This window comes from Myxine glutinosa, chromosome 1, assembly GCF_964187855.1.
Source record: "Myxine glutinosa chromosome 1, kmMyxGlut1.1, whole genome shotgun sequence".
NCBI lineage: Eukaryota > Metazoa > Chordata > Myxini > Myxiniformes > Myxinidae > Myxine > Myxine glutinosa.
The window spans coordinates 185,215,960-185,241,190 of record NC_136261.1 but is presented as its reverse complement, the minus strand read 5'-3'; the positions used below and the strand labels follow the sequence as shown (position 1 = coordinate 185,241,190).

The 25,231-nt window shown below is 41.9% G+C and overlaps 1 protein-coding gene across 9 annotated transcripts in view; it reads right to left on the bottom strand.

Moving 5' to 3' along the window:
- FERMT2 (FERM domain containing kindlin 2) overlaps positions 1-25,231 on the bottom strand; it is a 188,661-nt gene that overhangs the window by 103,019 nt on the left and 60,411 nt on the right. For all 9 annotated transcript variants that reach the window (XM_078781176.1, XM_078781170.1, XM_078781173.1 and 6 more), the window contains exons 3-4: positions 14,577-14,810; positions 6,568-6,708 (exon numbers count right to left, since the gene is read on the bottom strand). In XM_078781176.1, coding sequence (XP_078637302.1) covers positions 6,568-6,708; positions 14,577-14,810 — 375 coding nt within the window. The remainder of the gene's footprint in view (positions 1-6,567; positions 6,709-14,576; positions 14,811-25,231) is intronic.

The window sequence follows — 25,231 nt, the reverse complement described above, 5'->3', positions numbered from 1 at the left end:
GCACAATCCTTATGAATCCCTTATGAACCCACAATGCTTTCTTTATTAATTGAAAGAATAATTAAAATAATTAAAATGTGATTTTTAAAAATGTTTTTAAAAAAAGAAAAAATGTGGACTTAACACTTTGTGGACTTAACAGTGATGCGACCATATGACTGAAAATCTGCTCATCATTTGATCTCTGGTTCAATTGCCCGTCCAAGAAGCCCATGCATCAAGATCACTGAACTTAGCATTTCCATAAAAGCCATTCAAACCAAACCTGAACATGAACCTTTTTATAAACTCCCTTCTCACCAACACTTAGAAAAAGAAAGACTCCTGGTGTAGCGGATCACTCCAAGGACATATTCAATCTATACCGAATCGAGACTCATGAATGCTTAACAGTTCTCGACGCTGTGCTATAGCTGTGCTATAAATTACTCGGAACTCTTTATGACATATTTTGTTGGCCCAAGAACGTTTGGAGTGAGGTGAGATGCAAGAGATTTACAGTTTGGAGAAATATATTGTAGCAGTGACCTCATCACTGACTTCAAGAATTACAGCTGCATGTTATGATTGCGGGGACATTTATGTGGGTTCGGAAGGACAATTCCATTACCCTCCACATCTCCCAGATAATAAGCTCTTCTTGAAAGTGAGGTTCCCCTGGCAAGATTGGCAAAGGAATTTATCACTAATCACAATTTTATCCCAGATGGTAAAGAGAAGAGACGTCATAAGAAGAAGAAGAAGATGAAGAAGAAGAAAATGAAAAAGCAGAAGAAAAAGAAGAAGAAAAATAAATATCGTGAGAGACAACAAGGTGGAGGAATAAGGTGCACCAGTAATGCCAAACCAAAGCGAAATGAAATTACTAGACAAGCATTCCAACAGTATAAACGCTCCAAATTTTCCTTTTCAGGAGATCTGACGACTCTTCTACCTTTATGTAATGCTCGAGTTACATCAGTCCAACTTTTAGAATTTGATTATTGTGAAATTAAAATAATATGAGATGAGTATAGCTAGATTACAAAATCTTTAATGGGCATTTCTAAAACAAAACGTACTTTTTAATTTCCAGGACCTGAAGAACAGTAGTCAGTGGAAAACTATGTCAAAAATCTCAAAAAGACCACGTCTTGCACTAGCTCAAAAATAACAAATATAAGCAAGTAAATTAGGAAGTGTACAAGAAGGTTTAAAAAATCGCACCTGTGTCCGAAGGAAGCGGTTCAGTTTGGCATTTTTAATATGAAATAGGCAAAGCCGAGAAACGAACGAAACCCTTCAGAATGACCCTTTAGAACCCATTATAATTACCTTTTAGAACCCTTTATAATTTCAGAATCAACCAATGGAGCCCTTTGGAATTAAACACGGGGGGTTAGAATGGTTCTTCTTTTTCATTTTTGATGGACGGATGGACATAGCCAAATATTGAAGCGGCTTCACCGCTTAAAAAGCGCATATTATACAAGCAGTGATCAAGAAGTTTGTAGATGGTAAAAAAAAGAACCCAAAAAAAAAACCAATGACTGACATCAACAAAACCTAAAAATAAATTAAACAACAATGGAGCCAAATTGTCCACATTAATAAGGTAATTTTAACCTTTCAAATAAACAATCATCTTTATTAGTCCCCTACCGGTGTACACCGGAGTGGACTATACTACGTAGGTTTGCACGCCGTCCCTCCGTCCGTCAGTCCGTCAGTCTGTCCGTCTGTCCATCTGTCAGTCCGTCAGTCCGTCAGTCCGTCAGTCCGTCAGTCCGTCAGTCCGTCAGTCCGTCAGTCCGTCAGTCCGTCAGTCCGTCAGTCCGTCAGTCCGTCAGTCCGTCAGTCCGTCAGTCCGTCAGTCCGTCAGTTCGTCACGCAAAGAACAGTTTTCCGGGACTTTTTTTCTAAACGCTTAAAGCTAATGATTTCAAACTTGGCACATGGTTTCCTCATGATAAGTTACAGATCGAGTTCGAACTTCACGACGTTTGGATCATTTTTGACAAAGTTATGGCACTTTGATCTTTGGGAATTCTGATAATTCTGATGATCCTTAACTCAGTGCCATTTGAAGTTTTAATTTCTTTAAAAAAGATTTTCTCTGCAATAATTGGACCGATTGAGATCAAATTCTCACCGTAGGGGGAATATAAGCAAGTAATCTCACGACAATAAACTGTCGAGTTTTAGGGGTAATTATGACGTCACAGGTCACGTAGTTCGGCTGCCATAGTGTTTTTCGTGAAAACACAAAAACCCCTTTTTCTCTGTAACGGCTGAACAGATCGAGGCCAAACTTTGCAGGCAGAATCGCATACCCATGACGAACAAAAAAGTCAACGAGCATGATGTCATGCGTCACATGGTTTCAGAGTTATGACGTTTTTAAGCATGAACCTTTAAAACCGAGCTCCTCCCTCATTTTTGATCCAATCGAGGGGAAACTTCACAGATCTGTTCAGCATGTCAATCTACTAAAATGTCCTTTTGGAATTTGTGATAGGGCACGTGGTTTGGCAGATATCGTTAATTAAACGAAACTATTTTAAAAATGGATATCTTTTGTTTATTCTAGTTCTCCTCAAGCCGCACCGCGCGCCCTCAGCCTCGTCTGCGAACGTCAAAAGTGCGACACAGCATGCGCTTTCGGGAGGGGCGGAGCCAAGCCGAACAACATATATAATATACACATCGATCATTGATCGTGAACCGGAAAATATAATAAATTACTGATATTTAGCGACTCGAAAGGTTCTTTATCAACAACTTCTTTTCTCGTGCTTCTGCTGACCTGTCTGCAAGGTGTATAAATCAAAGTCCCGAGTGCGAATCACAGGTGAGCCCGTCCTGAGGTAATTAGCGATTGGGAACGATTCAGAACCTGTGGATAAATAACCCTTGGTAATTTCCCCAACAGTTTTCCGGACGACAGACTGCCGGTAGGGGACATGTATTGCAGTGCAATACTCAGAATGCTTGTTTTACATAAATTACACTCATTTAAGGACAAAGATTAATAATCAACACATGACTACTGTATTGAGGAAGGAGAGCAATCATTTAAGAACATATCTGTTTCTGATTTGGATAAGGAACATCTCTGCCTCCATGGAAAAAGATTTTGTGAATACATCACTTTGCTGATGATGCAACTCTACAACTAACCATTCCTCAACACAATGACGTACAGGCAGCTGCTGCATGAATTCAGTTGATCCAAAGAAAATATCTTTGTCGGAGATCTGGAACAGGATAATTAAAGGCAAGTGTCCCAGCTTACAACTCTTTCAAACCACGAAGATTATCTTACTCAAACTCCTCTTCTCTCTAAGCAATCACGACATTGAAATTTGTTGAGATTCTGGTCCTCACCATCAGGCGTAAACCAGTCTGGGTTGAGTACTTCTCCAAATTGGCTTATTATGACAGGTGCACAAGCACCTGCCTCAATAAGCTAAGTCTTCTCCTTTGATGCACCCCTCAATTTCTCATGGCATAACATAATTATTCCTCGCACAACGCAGTACTCCTGACTACTCCAGTACAGGGTTCTTGCATCCAATTTTGTACTCTGCAAGTAATGGATTATATGGCCCTGTTCACCACTGGCATTCCCATTCAGGAGGCCGAGGCACAAGATCTGCAGCGCTTCCACAACAGATGGTTTGATGGCCTCAGCTCCTGCTATCTGGCTTTATGTGCATCTTCACTTTGCTCTTTAATGCCAGCATCTCACAGGTGTTTGACGACAAGCACTAGACTCCAGATCAATATTCCCAAGCCCATACTTTCATCTGCCTATGTTCCTGTGTCCATGACTTTTTTCCATCAAAGGAATTATCTTTCTGCATTCACTCAATCAAGCTGTTTCCCATTTCTACCTGCAAATTTTCTTTAGATTCCAACTAATGTTGTTAGTCTGCACATCTTTGCCTGTTCTCTACCACTTCATTATCATGTTAACCGCTTACTATTAAATTGTTCCATAAGACCCAGCATCCGTATAGTAATCATGAATGTATTATTTAACAATGCCCTTTGGCTGTTGTGGTGACTCAAACTTGTGTCTCATCTCAGCCACCGCCTGCTCCTCATCTGAAGGAATTGAGCACATTGAGCTCATGGATGAAGCACCCCTTTCATATTTAACTACTAGCAGAGTACCCACCCCTGGGTGGGTCGAGTTTGCACATTACTTGCTCAAATAAGTATAGTCTGAGTTTTGCAATAAAACTATAGATGTTTGTGTGCTGTGCACTTGGGTCCAAGCTGTCTAATCTGTCTGAATGGTCTAAGGGGTCTAAATGGTGTTAAGGTCTAAGCTCTAAGGGGTCTAAATGGACTTAAGTGATGTAAAGGTCTAAAGGTTCTAAGGGTCTAAAGGGTATAAAATGTCTAAAAGGTGATTGTATCTAAAGGTCAAAGGGGTCTTAAAGGTAAAAGGGGTCTTAAGGGTCTTTGGAATCTTATGGGTCCTGGGGAGGTCTTAAAGTTTTGGGGGTTTTACAGGTCTTAAGAGCCTTGGGGATTTTAGGGGTTTTAATGATCTTAAGTGTCTGAGCTCTAAAGGGTCTTAATATAAGGGTCTTGCAGGTCTTAAGAGTTTTAGGGGTATTCAGGGTCTTCACGATCGTTAGGGTCTTCAGGGTCTTAAAGAGAATTTGGGGTCTAAAGGCTCTTAACCATCCCTTAGTGCAGCAAGGCTTTGGACATGGTGAGAAACATCACCAGGGGTTTGAGATACCCTGCCACACTAACAGAGGGTTAATGGTCTTATTGGTCTTGTGGGTTTTAGGGGTCTTGTGGGTTTTAATGAGTCTTCGAGCTCTTGACAGTATTTCATGTTTTGGGGGTCTTAAGAGTCGTATGTGTCTTGGTGGTATTTAGGGGTGTTTAGGGGGTCTTAATGGTCTTAAGGGGCTTCAAGGGCCTTAAGGTGTTCGATCGAGAGTATTTGGGGTCTATAGAGTCTCAAGGTGTCTGAAGGTATAGAGGGCTGTAAGGGGTTAAAATGTCTCACGGCATCTAAAGTGTCTTAAAGGGTCTTCAAAGGTCTAAGGGGTCTCAGCAGATTAAAGGGTCAAAAGGTTTAAAATGTACATTCGATAGTATGTAATTAATAAGACGTATGTGTAGTTAGTTTGAACTGACATTCAAACAGTACCGTATATAGAATTATTAGACATATAGTCACACAGATACCACGGCTTCACTGACCGCTTCATGACTTCACCGCCTCACTTTTTTTCGTTTTTATATATATGTATATAATTATAGATCAATAAATATGTGCAGTGCTTGTGATGCTAGGGGAGAGGGGGGTAGTGTGGCCTGCAGAATGGGTGGCGCTTGTGCCACAGACACAAACTGAGCTTTATATATCTATCTATAATTCCAGTAATCTCTGTGTGTTTGTTTGTTTGTACGTTTGTCTGTGACCGCTGTTTCTCGACAACCACGGGTCCGATATACTTTAAACTTGCCAGGTATATTGCTGGGGACCCGAGGATGTGCCTTTTCAAGGTTTCATATTAATCGGACAATTACTTACCGAGCTATGTCCAAAAAACGATTCAACCAATCAGAGAGCAGCGAGCTATCGCGTGTGCCGAACGTGGCGGACACACTCTGCCTCGGATGGCACATTTGAGAGCGTATTCATTTATTTCACGTTTGCAAACTATGTTGCCGCTATGTTGGCGTTAAACTATGTTTTAAAACTAATAAAAACCATTTCATCTAAATAGAGGGGGGGGGGGGGGGATTGTCACTGTACTCGCAAGCCGTTCGCCGTTCGCTTTGGCGTTGCGAATGGACCAAAACATTTCATGCACCAAACCATTTCATGTAAAGCGTTCGCCGTTCGCTTTGGCGTTGCGAATGGACCAAAACATTTCATGGACCAAACCATTTCATGTAAATAGAGGGGGGGATATAATTTTAGATATAGATATAGTACGGGCATGCCCTAGTACTGTATAAGATAAGCAACATATATTTATAAACAATTAGGATTCTAGGGTGTAGATATATATGGAAATAGTATTTAGCAAACATACTGTATCGGGAGTACCATTTTCGAGGTAAAATTACGATTACTACGACTAAAACTGCTGCAACTATATATATATATATATATATATATATACATATGTATACACACACACACACACACACACACACACACACACACACACACACACACACACACACACACACACACACACACACACACACACACACACACACATACACACACACACGCACACACAAGATAACCTAAAGGTACCATCGCTGGCACCATGAACAAATTACAAATCCCTGTCACCTGCATTCAAGTTTCCAACCTGGCGAGTCGGTTTGTGAAAGACTTGGGCCAAAAATGTTCATTGGCTGACCACACAATAAGGTGGGAATTATTAGGGTCGTTAAGTTAGGAGTAATATTACTAATATACATCTTTGCTGTGAAAAATCAAATGGGCATTGTAAATGACAAAGGATGTGCAGTGCAGGTGTTGGAATGAAATGAAAATGAAACAATCAGCATAACCATGACCAAAAATGAACCCACCTGGTGCGGATGTGGGAGTAATGAGTGGACCCTCGAGCTCAAGACCTTCCTCATCATTGTTTTCTTCACCCCGCTTCTTCTTCTTCTTACAACTATCTGACGCTTTCCTCAGCAAAGATAGTTCTTCAGGGTGGCGAATATCTGTGGGAAAACATAGTTTGAGCTTATACCCCCGCCCTCACACCGAACATCATCATCGCACCCTCTTACTCCCTGTATAACAGTTGTCATTGTCCTTACTCCCCACAGCTGCAGCTGGCCACTCACCTCCCATGTAGCGTATTACTCTCACAATTAATTTTATTCCTTTCCCTCTCCATAAAAACCCAACTCCTCCATCTCAATCACTCTACAACCACCCCACTACATCTTGCTCATTCCATTCACAACCTCCTTTAGTTCTCACTTCCTCCACAACCAATGATCTCTCTCGCTCAACCAACTCCAACTTCCTACTTTACATCATCCGCAATTCAATTACTTCAATATCTACTAGATTTGCCACTTTTGCCTTATCCTCTGTTTGTCAGAGTACGCTGACTATGATAACTCTCATCACGATTCCAGAAGTGATGTACCAGCGTCTGCCGCTTCAAAACTCTGAGTGGGAGACAACCGGTGGTTTCCTCCCAACATTTGTGTTGTTCGACTTAAGAATAAATCAATGACAATTAGTACTGAAAGCAGTTTATCAAAATGCACAGTGGGGACCCCAAGTGGACAAGTGGGATAGAGTTATTCAATGTCCCACAGATCTGCGAGAATCGTAAGCAATGAAATGGTATGAGCTATACAATGGTGAGCTTTGAGGAGCTCGAAACAAAACTTTTCCCCTTTTTTCAGGAAACTGCCAAAGAATAGATGCATTTGATCACAGCCGAGGCGATTGTTAACGTCTCCTTTCAATCACTGAGAACTCTTTGGAGACTTGGCTTTCAATGCATTGGCGGCAGTTGTGAGAACCTTTCAATACCACGTGCTTAAAATAAATAAAACAAGTACAAACTTTGGAGAAATTTGACTTTGTGACCCTTTGCGAGTTGGTCCTTGTTTGCTAAACTTGGTTGATGCAGCCTTAGCCGCGTGACACAAACCAATACTCACGACACAAGAGGTTTGGCACAACACAAACTGACGCAAGGCCTGGCACAACATAAATAAGTATTAAGTAGCATCCACACAGTGTGCATCATACAGACTTCCACAATAGGATTAGCCTTGGAATATGCTCACCTGAGAATCATCGGGCCCTGACTCGCACTGCCACTACCGTGGAATTGTAAATCAGATGAAAGAGACATTTCAACTAACTAGATGTGATACTTGGTTTTTTTTTTTTGTTTTTTTTTTGTTTTTTTGTATACAGAGTCGAGGCTCGTGAAAGAGCTAACATTTATCAAACAAACAAATCAAACAAACAGCAAACAAAGTATATAAAAAGGGGAGCGGTCGACAAGATGGGGAGAGAAGGGGAGGAAGCACACAAACACAACATTTGAGAGCAGGGGCATCGGGAGATGTGTGGGAGGGAGAGGGCCTGGGGGGAAGCAGGATAGGTATAAAACGCAAGGACACCAAGGACTTCCAGGAAAGAAGTCAAAAGTCACCTCAAAAAAGTGGATTTGGGGTGAAATTAGCGGGGTTAGAAAAGATCAAGGTTTTGGATTGGGGAAGATAAGAGATGGTGGTGAACAGCCGTTTTAAAGACCTGGAGGGAGGAGTGGGATTGAAGAGAGTGAGGGAGTTTGTTCCAGAGGCGGGAGAAAAGAGGAATGAAGGAGTGAAGGTGAGCAGAGAGTCTTGATTTTGGCAGTTTAGCCATAAGAGGGTTGCTGGCAGATATTGTGCGACCTGTAGGAATATTTGGGGGACAGAGCCCAGACAGAGCTGGGGGAGCAAGGCCGGAGAGGAGTCGGTAGAAGACGGAAAGACCACCAACCTGCCTGCGGTGAGTAAGTGAAAGGCCCTCGGAGATAGCGTCATCGCGGGAGATTCCAATGATTCTGAACGCTTTGGTTTCAACAGCATGAAGACGAGCTAGGTGTGAGGCAGGAGCACCAGCCCAGAGGGGAGAGCAGTACTCCATTGAGCTGCGGATGAAAGCCTTGTATGTGGTGAGGAGCTCAGGTGTGCCAAGGAAGGACTTCGCACGACGGACGATGCCCAGTCGGCGACTGGCTTTGGAGGCCAGCTTGGAAATGTGGTTTTCCCAGGAAAGATCATGGCAGATAGTGAGACCCAAAAGCTTGAGTGACAGAACTTCTTGGAGAGGATTATTCAGAAAGTAGATGGGAGGGTTGTCCAGTCCGTCTTTTCGGAGAGACATCGTAAGAGTGTGAGATTTGTCAGGATTGAAAGACATGTCCCACTTGTTTGCCCAGTCTGTGATTTTGTCCAGGTCTGCAGAGAGTGAGGAGGCTGCAGACTGCCGATCTGAGGGATGAGGAATGGAGCGCAGAGAGTGGAGTCATCAGCAAAGAGATGGAGAGGATTTTCAAGAGAGTCAGAGAGATCATTGATGAAGACCAGAAAAAGCACAGGGCCCAGAACACTGCCTTGGGGAACTCCAGCCTGAACAGGAAGAGGAGATGAGAGAAACCCATTCAGGGCCACACGTTGACTACGACTAGAGAGGAAGTCCGCCAGCCATGCGTGGAGATTTCCATGGATACCAAAGGAGAGTTTGGTGAGCAGAGCGGGGTGCCAGACGGTATCGAAGGCACGTGATATGTCGAGGGAGACAGCTCTAATTTCCTGTTTGGCATTGAGGACCTCCATCCATTGTTGAGACAGCAGAAGCAGCATGTCCAGAGTAGAGTGACCTGGTCTGAAACCAAATTGATGATCAGAGATCAAGCCATTGGAGAAGAGAAAGATTTCATATCCGAAGCAATGATGGATTCCATGACTTTGCTGATAATTGGGAGAAGGCTGATTGGTCTGTAGTTGCTAGGATCTGTTTTTGCACCTTTTCTGTGCAAAGCGGTGATGTTGGCTGATTTCCAAGCAGATGGCAGTTGACCTTGAGCAAAAGTTTGAGAATGTAACTCCAGATATCAGGGGTGTTAGTGAGTACCTCCCACCTGTATATGATGAATTTTGAAGCCTGATAATAAATGCAAGCGAGGAAGAATAGCAGAACGTGAAAGAGGAGAAAGTGAGAGGGAGGTGAAGCACATAGTGAAATGGAGAGTGCCACCTCTCATGGGAGGTATTTACAGAAATGAATCTGGCACCACACAGCATGAAAGAGAGAGACTTATGAGGTGGGGTGGAAGCCTTGGTTAGGAAGTGTTAATGGCAGCTTGCATGTCAGTACAAATGGGACAGATGAAGAACCAAAGAAGGAGTTATTTGTGGCATCCATGGAAGTCTATAAGTATAAGACCTGCACACAGAGTAGATAGTCTTGTCACGGTCATCATTTGGAGATGACAAGCCAGCTGATACATCTACTTGCATTTACCTTTTAAACCAAATATTTATTTCATAGTTTTCCAACTCCATTGCACCTTTATCCAAAACGGTTCAAAGTTTGATATAAAATTCGGCTTGAGAATACGTCCCACCAAAATGCCTTATTAGTGGGGCGGCTTAGCCCAAATATTCAAAAGAATTGTGCATTTTGTGAAACAAGCACCAAATTTGGCACAAATGTACATTAATATGTTGCGAACATTTTCAGATATTGGGCCACTTGAAATTCCGTAATTTTTTTTTTCAAATTTTTTCAAATTTCGTAATTTCAAATTTTTCGGGTGACACCGTCACAATTTCGGTCTTCCAGGCCGGCCGATAGGCAAAGTGTGACCGGAAGGGACGAGGTTCTCCTGACCACGTGGCCCTCGATCTGGGAAGCGAGAGGCGTTCCATTAGTGGACGCGCCCCTCACGCCCGACTTTTGGGCGGCCCCGGCAGGCCGTTTGTTTTGACGTTCCGTGACAGGCCCCGCACCCCCACCTCCGGGCCGACCGGAAGCTTGTGCTGAGTACATCATACCTGAACAACTCAGTGAGGCAGAACACAGCAGTGCACACCAGGGTGACCCCTTCAGTGCATAAACCAATTAACCTGTCCACTGCAGGGCATATAGAAATGAAGTTATTTTCAGCATATAATAATAATATAAGTTCAGTTCTATATAACAATTTCTGTTATCACCACTACCACTACAACTACCACTACTACAAGCTTTGTCTGGAATTTTGTGGACTAACAGACAAACAGACATACAGACAAGCTGGGATCAAAACATTACCTCCTTCCACCATTGAGTGTAGAGGTAAACATCATGGAAATTATATCATGCCCTAGATTTAATTCATGCTTACCCGTGTATTTGCTTCACTGGTTCACAAGGTCTTTTGCATACATGTAATTCAGACTCTCGTCTTCATTGCTGACCACACAATGTTCGCAACATATTAATGTACATTTGTGCCAAATTTGGTGCTTGTATCACAAAATGCACAATTCTTTTGAATATTTGGGCTAAGCCACCCCACTATATCGGCCGGCCTCGAAGACCGAAATTGTGACGGTGTCACCCGAAAAATTTGAAATTACGAAATTTGAAAAAATTTGAAAAAAAAAATTACGGAATTTCAAGTGGCCCAATATCTGAAAATGTTCGCAACATATTAATGTACATTTGTGCCAAATTTGGTGCTTGTATCACAAAATGCACAACAGGTTTGCTATGCTGCTACACTATATACAATCATCCGAGGTATCTGTGAATGCCTTCTCTCGAAAAGTGACTAAAATGTGACTATTGCAGCGTATCAGACAATACATGATGTGTACAAGCTACATTAAGTGTAATCGGTTTCATCAATGATTCTGTGCCGTGCAAGTTACACTGAGCACTTATCCAAGCTAAAAGGTAGCAGCATGTACAAATTGTTGCATTGCATTGTTCATGAAGGGAATGAGGAAGGAAGACGGTAATTCAACAATTGAATGACGTGGCTCATTGCGTAATTTAAAAAACCCCAAAAATATCAGAATGTATGAGCCTCTAGATAAACCATGACGAACTAGAACAATGCTCGGCAGAGCGCATCCCTCCGCCAGGATGAACACTTTACGTTTTGTATCCAACCGATAGGCCGGATCTGGATCCGGACATGAACCAAAATCTAATCGGCTTGTTCTTGTCAGATAAACAGCTAATCCACCTAGATTTGTTAAAACTCATCCACAACTTTTTGAATATCATGCTATATACACTACATGACCAAAAGTATGCGGACACCCCTTCTAATTAGTGGATTCGGCTGTTTCATCCACACCCATTCCTGACAGGTATATATAATCAAGCACACAGCCATGCAAACTCCATAGACAAACATTGACAGTAGAATGGGCCGTACTGAAGAGCTCAATGACTTTCAACGTGGCAACGTCATATGATGCCACCTTTTCAACAAGTCAGTTCGTCAAATGTCTGCCCTGCTAGAGCTGCCCCGGTCAACTGTAAGTGCTGTTATTGTGTAGTGGAAACGTCGAGGAGCAACAATAGCTCAGCCACGAAGTGGTAGGCCACACAAGCTTGCAGAGTGCTGGAGCGCACTCCCTCCCACAAGCCCTCTCCCTCCCACAGATCTCCCGATGTCCCTGCTCTCAAATGTTGTGTTTTTGTGCTTCCCCTTCTCTCCCCATCTTGTCCACCACTCCCCTTATTATATGTTTTATGTGTCTGTTTGATTGTTTTGTGTGATAAATGTTACTTCTTTCACGAGCCTTGATCCTGTATACAAAAAAAAGGAAAAAGCACGTTGTGCGTAGCACCTAAACATCGTCTGTCCTCGGTTGCAACACTCAGTACTGAGTTCCAAACTGCCTCTGGAAGCAACGTCAGGACAACAACTGTTCATCGGGAGCTTCATGAAATGGATTTCCATGGCCAAGCAGCCACACACAAGCCTAAGATCACCATGCGCAATGCCAAGCGTCGGCTGGAGTGGTGTAAAGCTCGTCGCCATTGGACTCTGGAACAGTGGAAACTCGTTCTTTGGAGTGATGAATCACGCTTCACCATCTGGCAGTCCGAAGGATGAATCTGAGTTTGGCGGATGCCAGGAGAACGCACCTGCCTGAATGCATAGTGCCAACTGTAAAGTTTGGTGGAGGAGGAATAATGGTCGAGGGCTGTTTTTCATGGTTTCGGGCTAGGCCCCTTAGTTCCAGTGAAGGGAAATCTTAACGCGACAGCATACAATGACATTCCAGACGATTGTGTGCTTCAAACTTTGTGGTAACAGTTTGGGGAAGGCCCTTTCCTGCTCCAGCATGACAATGCCCCTGTGCACAAAGTGAGGTCCATACGGAAATGGTTTGTTGAGATCAGTGTGGATGAACTTGACTGGCCTGCACAGAGCCCTGACCTCAACCCCATCGAACACCTTTGGGATGAATTGGAACACCGACTGCGAGCCAGGCCTAATCGCCCAACGTCAGTGCCCGACCTCACTAATGTTGTAGTGGCTGAATGGAAGCAAATCCCCGCATCAATGCTCCAACATTTAGTGGAAAGCCTTCCCAGAAGGGTGGAGGGTGTTCTAGCGGCAAAGGTGAGACCAACTCCATATTTATGGCCATGATTTTGGAATGAGATGTTCGATGTTCGGGTGTCCGCATACCTTTGGTCATGTAGCGTATATCGTTTTTTTGTCCCATCTCTGAATGGTGAAGAATCACTTAAATAAATTAAATAACTCTCATATCCAGATCTTCACCATAATTTAATCAATTCTTCCTTTTCACACACCAAATCTGTCGACCAGGTTTTATCCAAATCTGTGTGCAACTTTTTGAGATGTTGTCGTTTTGGACCTATCTGAATGGTAAAGAATCACTTCGAAAATTTTAGTATCCGGATCTTCACCAAAATCTAACCAATTGGTCCTTATCACACCCAAACGGTTCAACAAATTTCTTCCAAATCCGTCCACACCCTTTTGAGAAATCCTGTTCACAGACAAACAGACAGACAGCGAGGGGTGAAAACACAACTTACAACCACCTTTGGTGACAGAGGTAATCAAACCAAACATAACCATTTGATACAAGAACCCATGATGCACACGTGCGCACACTCCCCAAGCCGATATCTCATTAGTAAACATGCACATGAAACGTGTAGCGTTAAATTCACCAAGATACTGACGAATACCGAAAGAACGGATGATGGGAAGGACCAGTGAAATGAGAGCGGTGTAAGGAAACACATGCAAGCATGGAAACGGCCGTAAAACGACGATGATGTTACGAGGGTATTAAAGGACATGTTTGGAACGGATATGAGCTCAGGGCTCAAGTTCCAGCTGCTACTGTTCCCCCACTGCCCTAATACTTAGCGAAGCTGCACACCTAAGAAAAGACTGAAGCAGCAATAAGCAACCGCCTGGTCCCACAACAGCTTAACCTCAGCACCAAATACCTTAAGTCTTCACATAGTGTTCATTAAATAAGAGATATATATATTTGTTTATTAGATGTGATTATGAGGTGAACCCAAGGCAACACTGGTGCAAACCCCAAGATAATTTAAACGTATTGATACCTTTCCCTGTGTTTTAAATTATATCGTACATAAAAGTGAATTCGAAAATATACCAAAATGAATCTCATGAAGCATGCACTAGTCCACGACGTGACCCGGAAGTAATTCTTCGTCCAAGCCTCCACAACATTGCACAGATTAATCGCCACAGTGTACGACTGGATGTAGTACCAGGCAAATGTATTCAATTGTTCAAGGAAAGCTCATCGACAAAGGAAGAACCAGAGGATAGGAAGAACCAGAGGATAGGAAGAACCAGAGGATAGGAAGACCCAGAGGAAAGGAAGAACCAGAGGATAGGAAGACCCAGAGGAAAGGAAGAACCAGAGGATAGGAAGAACCAGAGGCTAGGAAGAACCAGAGGATAGGAAGAACAGACAGTTACATGGAGGAATTACTTTCAAAACAAACAAATAAGGGAAATGAAAAGTCTGGCACTCACTGAAGGTTTTACAGACGTCGACGACGGCCTTGAAGACAAGGTCTGAGAAGCTGACACGTACACGCACATGTTTGTGGTTGGGCAGCTGGAGGCGTAGCAGCTTGTGTTGTGGTGTGAAGCTGAGCCCAGCATCGGCCTGTACACCATACTTGTCCAGTGTCCAATGTGTCTTGAGCAGCCACAGGTTCTTGCGGTCCCACCACAGGGCGTGATCCGACCAGTCACGTTTCACCTCTGAACGAAGAGTGCAAAGGAAGGAAGTGAGAAAGCAGAAGAGGTCAAAGCTATTAAAATTTATCGTGGACATTCTAAGCAAAGGAACATTAAACTCAGAACACCATCCATCATGAAGATCCTGCCATCCATCATGAAGAACATCATGAAGATCCTGCTTCAAAAGTGAAGAACATAAGCCTTTTGGAAACGGGTTTTCTTGAGGCAACAAGTGTAATAAACTATACAACGAAGTTCTAAATAATAAAATTAACATTTTACGTTGTAGGTAATACAACAACAACAACAACAACATGCATTTTAAGGCCATTTTCCCTGCTAGAGCGGGGGTTAGCCTTGCGGTCCCCATGACAATCTTCTCCATTTTGCCCTATTTTCTGCATCTCTCCTTGTTAACCCCCTTGCCCGCATTTCTTCTTCCACCATCTTTAGCCAAGTCTTTCTCGGTCTTCCCCGTCTTCTACTTCCTTCCACATTCATTTCCATCACTCTTCTCAACCAGTCACTTTCATCCTTCCTCAACACATGACCAAGCCATCTCAACCTGTTCCTCTTCACAGCATCAATCACAGGCTCTATTCCCATCATCCTTCGCAATTCATCATTTGTCTTCCTCTCTCTCAACGATACTCCGCACATCCGTCGAACCATTCGCATTTCCACCCTTTCCAGCCTTCGTTTCTGCTCTACGTTCATGACCCATGTCTCGCTCCCATAAATCATAACACTTCTCACACATGCAGCATACACCTTTCCCTTCAGATTCAGCGACACTCGCCTCCTCGTCAGCACGCCACTCAGTTCCCGAAACTTCTTCCATGCACATCTCACTCGAGCAACCGTTGCCGAGTCTGATCCACCTTCTCCATTCAGCATGTCTCCGAGGTAGCAAAATGTTTTCACACCTTCCAGCTTCACGCCGTCTCCAAGGTAATGAAATAAACCAAATAAAAAAATTAATTGCTAAAAAACAAACCGATGAAATCCATATGTTGGTCGCTTTCATGATGAAGCACTTTAAGAAACAAAGTCGAGTTGAGCAAATTTTTCTTCTCAAATCGAATCAAGAAACAACTCTTCAAAGAGAAGCTACCAGGTGAGCTTTTGCATCGCAGATATCTATTTATCAGAGTTAAACACAAGACTATAAAAAAATTCCCTTTTTAAGGCCATTTTCCCCGTTGGAGCGGGGGTTAGCCTTGTGGGCCCCATGACAATCATCAAGGTTCTCTTTTTGAGGCAATGTTTTTTATGGCCGGATGCCCTTCCTGACGCCAACCCTTACTCGCCTCTTACGACACACAGGTATACGGTGTACCTATTCTAAACCGGGGCACACACCGGCAAGTTAAACACAAGACTGTTAGTATAAAAAAAGAAAAAATATTTGTCAAGCAAAATATCCAAAAGGGAATATTTAGTCAAACATTTTATGAGGCAGGGCACGGTGTCAGGCTTCACATGTAGAGATCACAGACCTTCAAGGCAAGCACAGGTTCATACATGGCCTAAAACAACAACAACAAATAATATCAACATAACATGCGAACTCGAACACCAAGGATGGTGGAGCAAAGAGCACATGTTGCAGAGAAGCTCAAATTTCCTTAGGCCTTTGTGAAAGTTTTCCTACGGCCTTGGTGGGTGTGTGGATTCAGCCTCTTGAGGTCAAAGAAACATCAGGAAGGGAAGCTCAGCTGATCAAACATATGGCATTGCGGGTTAGTGCCACCTGTCAATGGTTTGGCCTCGTTCCCTAGAATGGAACGACGGCGTATCGTCGCTGGCCTGCTCGTCGCACACCGGCAGTTTTATGGTATGTTGGTGTGCCAACGACATGTTGCGAGATGAACACGTGGTGACCCACAAACGTGTTGGCAACAAAGGCAATGCAGCATGGCATCTTGCAATGACAAAGGCCTTTCAAATTAGTCCAAAATCAGAAGAGAAAATAGATACTCTTTGCACACTCATCATTTCTACCAGCCATGCGTTTCGGAGCTTGCTTCAGGATTACATCAAGAAAGACTTTTAATTTAAATAAATCTAATGGACACCAAAAAGTTTATACATGAAAATAATGAACAATATTAATGACATATGATTCTATTTTCATCAAATGTCAAAATGTTTTCCATTTATTCATTTTGCCACCTTTAAGATTAGAGCTTTTTCAAAACTTCTTCAATTAACCCTTTCATAACTTCTTCTAATGCATTAAAAAACCAAACCCCTCTCTGTATATTACTGTGAAGAATAGAAAAGCATCACAAGCTATATTGTTCAACAGTCACAATAAATGATAAATTTCGGACTCAAAACTACTGAAGATGATGAAGACAATGTATAGATTGTAAACTTGGGGTCTCCGCTCCCAATTGCCAGGCCTCGGGTCCCAATGGCCAGATCTCGGGTATCAATGGCTGAGATTTGGGTCCAGCGTCTCACGGGCTGGTGCTAAATGTGTGCTGAGCATTCACAGGCTTTGGGGCCCTCTGGGAGGGCCTGCATCTTTTTAGGACCGCGTCTTGAGGGTCCGGTCTCGGGTCCCGTGTCTTGTGGGTCTGTTCTCGGGTCCCACATCTCAAAGACCATTTATTGGGTCTCAAGGACCATGTCTTGGATTTCAAGAACAATATCTTGGGATTTGTTTTTTCTGTTATAATTAATTTGCCAACATGACAATGATAACATTCCGCCTCACAAGTATTTCTCTAAACCAATCTATTTGGCCCATCTCAATTAGGTAAATCCCCCTTTCTAGGGAGATGTGATTTTAAGATGTACAATTAAATTTACAGACAAAAATGACTTGATTGAGTCACAGCTTTAAAGGCTCAAATCTAAAGGTTCCTTCAAGTCTTGCATGTCAGGACTTCCGTTCCTCAATTCTTGAAGCGAGCGAATCTGTAAAAAATGTAAGTCTAGTCCTAGTCTCTGATTCAAGGACTTCAGGCTAAACATACAGATGTAGATAATTAGAAAAACGAGAGGATAGGCTAAGCAAAATCTCAAGAGAAACAAGATACAAAGAGCATGCAGGTACTTTACAGAGCTGTTAACGACAAATGAATCATATTGTGGGATGTCAAACAAGACTTTGTAAAATGCAAAAATATATTATAAACAAAGTCAAACAAGTAACAATCAGTTAGTAGAAAGTAAAGTGTTCCAATGTTGTCTATGTGCAACAAACAATGACACAGGTCAATTTTCTATTCCCTCACCTTGGACTTCAACAACTGTGGAGCAAGGGCAGTGATTAATAACTTCCTTTTATTTTTGCCTTTTTTACACATCTTTGCTTTTCTTGATTTAAAGATATTCCATAAATCCAAAGGTATTTGAAACTTTTACACCTCAGAACCTAGTGGGATTCGAAATGGGTGCTGGGGGCAAAGGGAGGAAGGATTTTCCTGGTATAAATGTACATTGAGGTCTCTACTTAATAAGTAGACAATGCATCATATCGTTTTGCGAATTTCATGTTCAAGTAACACAAATGTTTGCCATTGTCAGGACACAGGGCCTTCAAGAGAGTACATGCAACATTCTGTTAAACAAACTTCCAAAAACATTTACAATGGGGCCAAGTAGTACGAGTGCATTAATGCATTTTCCTAAAGAACGCAGCAAGAGCACGTCTCCTGAAGGAGGGCACTTAACCTGAGATTGAAGGGATTTAAACGATCCTCTTATCCTGATCCCACAGAGATTTCATTCACTGGGGATGATTATTACTGCGTCGAGTATTTAAAAAAAAACTACCAAGACTACAATTTGTTTTCTAAAAGAATGGGACGAATCATAAATATTCTATTAATTTAAATTAAAAACACAATGTCCTTGTACATAAGAAAATATATTGCGAATGCAAGCATTACTTGTATACTGGACATATAAACATGTGCAAAACCTCCAAAATGCAGGGGATAAAGAAATGTGTGCGCAACGTGTTCGAAACCAGATATACCCACCAGCTTCATCACCTTTCACTAAACTTAATCAGCACTTCAATCTCCAGACATGAGCAAAAGGGTTTCCAGCCAATGTCATGCACTAATCTAGGAAATGGATGTTTGCCAAGTGTCCGATTATGAATCGGTCTGTTGGCTGCATCATTATACCGAGGCATGGTTATGCTGTTCATGGTATCACCATGGATTAGGACAGCAATTTAGAATTAAACACGGAATGGCTGAGCCTGTGGGTCTGAAGATACTGTGGGTCTCTACCTTCTAGCAGTAGATGGAACAGCCGGGTTAAGCATAACTACAAAGGACAGGATACTCCACTGTACAATTCCCTACCAGCCGAACACCTACCTGATGGATGACTTATAATCAGGTCCTTTCTTGAGAGCTCAAAAGCAGATATGCTACATCTCTGAGGTTTTCTGTTAGCGCATGCCATCCACTTTTGCGACTACATCTCAAAGCGTTGCCACTCAAATGAACTCAATGCTAACTTTATTCACTTTTGCTCAAGTTACCGACAATCGACTTACTCAAGTTACCGACAATCGACTTACTCAAGTTACCGACAATGGAGCTGCTCAAGTTACCACCGATATAGTTACTCACGTTACCAGCAATAGAGTTACTCAAGTTACCGACTGCAAAAATTCGTTTGTAAAGATTTATATAGATCTCACTATGTCCTTCGTGATGAGCAGGTGAGTTATCGCCAACACCCCGCACTAAATACAAATCCCTGTCACCTCCAAACGTGGGACCTGGGAAGCTGGTTCATGAAATACTTGGGGAAGGCAGCACCATATAATATGACAATTTGGCAAAATTAACAACAGGCACAAAATAATTCCCACCCCACCCCTTCCACCTCCCTCCTCAGTACCATCCAATTCCTTCCCCTCCCTCTTCCCACCCCACCTGCAGACTCACACTCTGGGGCATATACAATTATTATTTTGTGAATAATACGATAGTACAGTACAGTATTGAGGTTTTATAAGCAACCCCCTTTTGTGTAATGGTACAATCAACAACTCCCTATTTTATGTACTAGTACAATCCACACTTTTGAATCCGGAAACAGGTAAAGTCAAACGTGCCCTAACTTAATGGACATAAGAATGCACTCAAAGTTGAGCATCAAAGTCATGTATAATATTATCAAAGTCATCATCAAAGTAAAAAAACAACAACAAATAAGCACATGAAAGGTCAGAGAATGGTGAACAGTGGGGTTTTCCAATACCAAGCTGCTTGTAGAGCGCTTACCAAGTGGCTTAAGCACTCAAGCAAGCACCTCCAACGAAATGGTTTGGATGCCCAGAGTGTCCAACAATGTCCGAATTGGACAAATTAACACTTTTTTTATGAGTCAGAACTGCCACTGTGGTCAATTCCAGAGTTAAAAATTTGAAATTTGGTTCAGGTGAAGAGGTTATCGAGCTTATCGCATGTTAGATGTACAACGTGTGCGGAAATTAAATAAAGGCAGGAACACTGGCGTTTATAAGCATTCTGATACTGTATATACAGGAATACAGCGATTCGTAGGTATGAAGATGAGCAATATTACCATTCGTAGATATGAATCTTTATTGTACAGAAACCGACCTGCTCTGAGGTAAGGCATACTTGAGCTGAATGGACAAAATGGCGGAATTAAGACTCTAAGCTGAACTAGCTGAACTGACCAAAGGTAAGACTGCTTCTAGTTTTCGTGTAAATTTTGCATAAATGATCTTCAATGGGGTGTTTCAACACACCTCAACATCAAGTTTTCATTCATGCACTTCCTTGGAGGTCAATAATGGGGTATTTTGGGACCTATGGGTCCTCTTGGTATTTTGGGTCTTCAGGATATTTAAGAGTCTTTTGGGTCATCTGGGTCTTTGGGGTTTTTATGGGTGTTAGGGTTCTAAAGAATATTAGAGGTATTAAAGGGTCTTAGAGTTTGTTGGGTCTTTGGGGTCTTAAATAGTCTTATTTAGTGTTATAAAGTATCTTAAATAGTCTTATTTAGTCTGAGGGGTCTTTTGTGTTATAAAGCGTCTAAAGGGTCTTTGGGATTTCAAAGGGTCATTGGGTTCTAAAGGATCTGGGAGTTAAAGGGGTTTTAAGAATTGTAGGGGTAATTGTGGTCTTTAGGTGCTTCGTGGTCTTAATGGGTCTCAGGGTTGTAAAGGGTGCAAAGGGATTTAGGGTTCCAACGGGTCTTAGGGTTCTAAAGGATCTCATGTAATAAATAAAACACTCACCTACTGTGCGGACAAACAGACAAACAGATGAGAAAACATAACCTCCATCGACGTTCAGTGGAGGAGGTAATAATTCGGTTATTCTATGTAACATTTGCCAAATTATGTTGAGCATAAGGTAGTGAGAATAATAATAAAAATGGGGAATCATCTAGTTTACAAATTCTAATCTCCTCCATTTGGACTGTATTTTGATATCACAAAATAAAACAAATCATCAATTTTACCACAACCAATTCCACACCTTTTATTATGATTTATAAAATGCAGTTTGTATGTTCAACAACAATCTTGCTCGTGCCAGAATGTTGGGGCGGGTGGCACGCACAAAAAGCGCAAACGCTTGTCACGTCCAACGAGCCAATGCTAAAGTTAGCCGAGTAAATAAGGCAATGCCGGACCTCATAGTCCATGACCTCCGGAGGTAAATCAAGAAAAAAAATAACCCTAAAAGGAGTCCAAATGTTAAGATTGGTTTGCTTTAGAAGTCCAAACTTCACTCATTCACGACTTCAAAGAATGACCACAACAGGAATAGCATATCGTAACTGATAGCATGCTGTGCTTTGGCAAAATGGTTGTCAACTACAGTATATACCAATAGCAAATCTTTTGATAAATAATTCTTCATTACAAGCTTCCACAACACCAGATTAAAGACTGGTATGGGTTGATCGACTGGTATGGTGTCACAACTGAAGTGTCAAGTCTGGACACAAATCTGCATCAATCTTGATCCAGTTAAATGACACATTCGAGTTGTGCAGGTGACGTGTTGGGTGTCACAGCAAGGCATACACTTTTGGAGGTGACGTAAAGGAGGCCATATCTTGTTTCCTTGTATTCCACTTCAAGCATTTTGTAGTTTTTTTTTGTTTGTTTGTTTTTTGTATACTGAATCGAGGCTCGTGAAAGAGCTAACATTTATTTCACAAACAAATCAACCAGACAAACAAAATATATAAAAAGAGGGAGCGGAAGACAAGATGGGGAGAGAAGGGGAAGCACACAAACATAACATTTGAGAGCAGGGAGATGTGTGGGAGGGAGAGGGCTTGGGGGGGGGGGGCGTGGGAAGGGGCGGGGGGGGGGGTGGGAGAAGTATAAAACACAAGGACACCAAGGACTTCCAGGATAGAAGTTGGTATTTCAAAAAAGTGGAATTGGGGTGAAATTAGCGGGGGTAGAAAAGATCAAGGTTTTGGATGTGGGAAGATAAGAGATGGTGGTGAACAGCTGTTTTAAAGACCTGGAGGGTGGAGTGGGATTGAAGAGAGTGAGGGAGTTTGTTCCAGAGGCAGGAGAAATCTCTGCACATGATATGTTTCAGTTCAGGCAAAAGCCTGCACACTTGGGCTCACGTGCAAAAGTGATTATAATGTTTCATTCTTGGACACCATGTTGGTTGAAAACCCTCCTCCAACACACCACAAAGACCGATTTGTACCGTTCCTGTATTTCTTACGTAAGATTAACTACAAAAAAAAGAAGAGGAAGAGACGGAATAGAGACTAAAAGGTACACACAGAGATCTCATGAGCCTTCAAATATAAGGCAATTACTGTTTGAGCCCTTGAAGGATGTTCTAAGCTTTTAAGTCCAAACAACATGAAAATAAATTGATAACAGATAAGAGATAACGTTCCCATGAGAAAAACCTGAAACATATCATGTGCAGAGATATCTTTAAGGTTATTTAATGGTGTTGTAGAGCCGAGGTAAGGTATGGGTTTTAGGTGCATTGTGGGATCAAATAACCAGAGCTGTCAGTCATGCTACCGGTAATGAAGGGTTTTCAGGAAAAACATGCCAAGAAAATGATAAATGGTACTATCATAACTCTGTGCTTTGCACGCAAACTTACATCATTTTGCAGCATTTCTAACTGTGCTTTGGAGATCAAGCCAGAGGTGGGAGCAAAGAAAACATTGGAAGCGAGTGAAAAATGGGCAAAAAGAAGTGGTGTGAAAAAAAAGGAAAAACTGGTAGGGAAAATATGATTATGAACTTAGTATTAAAATGAGTGACTAGATATTACGTGGGATGAGAATAATGATGTAGGAAAGATAAAGCTTGTATGAGACTAAACAGAAATTCCTTTTCCGACAGTAAACAATGATCGTGAAGGTGCTTGTACGCATACAACACACACCTGTGGGTGCAGGATACAAGGCAAGGTTGGTGCACATTTATGTATGATGATGAAGTAGACTTGCAGGTGACGGCTCGTGTCGATCTACAGCAGCAGAGGGGTAAGTCAATGGATGAAACCACGAAGACGTTGATCGAGGTATGCTAACCACCATGGGAAGCGAGAAGCTGAAGTTTCAGGTGTTAAACCTCTCTTTTACTCCGACAAAGTTAATGATGTAAAACGTCAGTTTGTCCTTGCTTCCCAAGGTGTTTTTTCGATTTTGATGTGCCATATTCTCTGCAGAGCGTTGGTGCTGTCGAAGCAGTTTCTTGGCAAGGGTCATACCGTCTGGTTTTCCATTGCCTTCCAAGCATTGCTTGTGCGTGCTCTATTCTTTTAAATGCTGAGCGTCAATCAAGGAAGCAGCATGGACCATTTTAAAGTCTTTGGTACGACTCAGCCAGGATTCAACCCGCTGACCTCACAGACTCGGAGTAGACGCTCGAACCATTACAACACCAAATCTGGTCCCAAGTGGTTAGGATACCTAAATCAATGTCCTGTTGATTTCATCCATTGTATTTATGCATGTCTGAACATGGTGGTACAGAGGTAACACACTTACCTTTGAACAGTCCAGTCTGAGTTTGATTCCTGACTATAACCCCTTCCCACGCCTCCTCCCCCCAAGCCCTCTCCCTCCCACACATCCCCTGCTCTCAAATGTTGTGTTTGTGTGCTTCCCCTTCTCTCCCCATCTTGTCTTCCGCTCCCTCTTTTTATATATTTTGTTTGTCTGGTTGATTTGTTTGTGAAGTAAATGTTAGCTCTTTCACGAGCCTCGATTCAGTACACAAAAAAAAAAAATTGGTGCTTTATCCGCCGGCACCCTGAACAAATTACAAATTCAGACCACCTTCATTTTAGCGTCAGGACTGGACAGCCTGTTTATGAAGGACTTTGGCCAAGCATAAAAGCTCATGGTACAGCCAACCCAAACTTAATGGAAAAATGGCATAAGCAGAGGAGAAATGTACTTTTATCTATATTGCAAGGACACGTAAACAATTTAGTAATGCAAATAATTTATTAATAATAAATAATAGATTAGTAATTTAACTTAATTAACTTTTTAAACTTAACTTCTAACTTAACTTAAACTTTTTTGACTTGTAACAACTTAACTTTTTTTTTTAAACTTAATTTTAACTTAAGTAATTAGTAAATTAACTTAATTTAACAGATTTGTAATTAATTTAATTAGTGTTTAGTAATTTAACAGGTTAGTAGTAACAAATTAGTAGTTTAAATCGAACGTAAACAATTTAGAAAAATAAAATCATGAATCATATTTCAACCATTCAACCTGGGATTTTCATCCTTGGATGTCCACATTATGTGCTACGTATTCAAATGGACCAGCAAACAGGCAAACTTTGTTTTTTTACACATTAGTGGACAACTCCTTTTAAAGTATCAAAGGAACTTGAGTAAATGTAGACAAAGTTAAATCTCCTACGAATGACTTTCTCCATTGCTTGCAATGGATATTAAGTATGTTTTATTCATATGTTTCATATGATTCATAGATATTCATAGATATCATAGATATTCATATGTTTTATTCCTCTCCCACCTCCCCCCAAGTCCTCCCGATGTCCCTGCTCTCAAATGTTGTGTTTGTGTCCTTCCCCCTCTCTCCCCATCTTGTCTGCCGCTCCCCTTGTTTTTTGTGTTTTGTGTGTCGGTTTGTCTTTTTGTGTGATTAATGTTAGCTCTTTCACGAGCCTCGATCTTGTATACAAAAAAAAAAAAAAAAAAAAAAAGTATAACGATTGCATTCTTTGACAAATAATGCTTAGAAAGGTGAAAAGCAATGGTAGAATGCACTTTTAATGCAACAAAACAAATTTCCTTTTCATTCCTACCACAGAGAGGGTGAGAGGTGGAGTGGACGATGGGCCAGGGCAGGAGATGCAAATTATTTTTCAGTACAAACACCATTCATATCACAATGACAGCCACAATTATAGCCAATTGTGCGTCCTGCAATGGGAT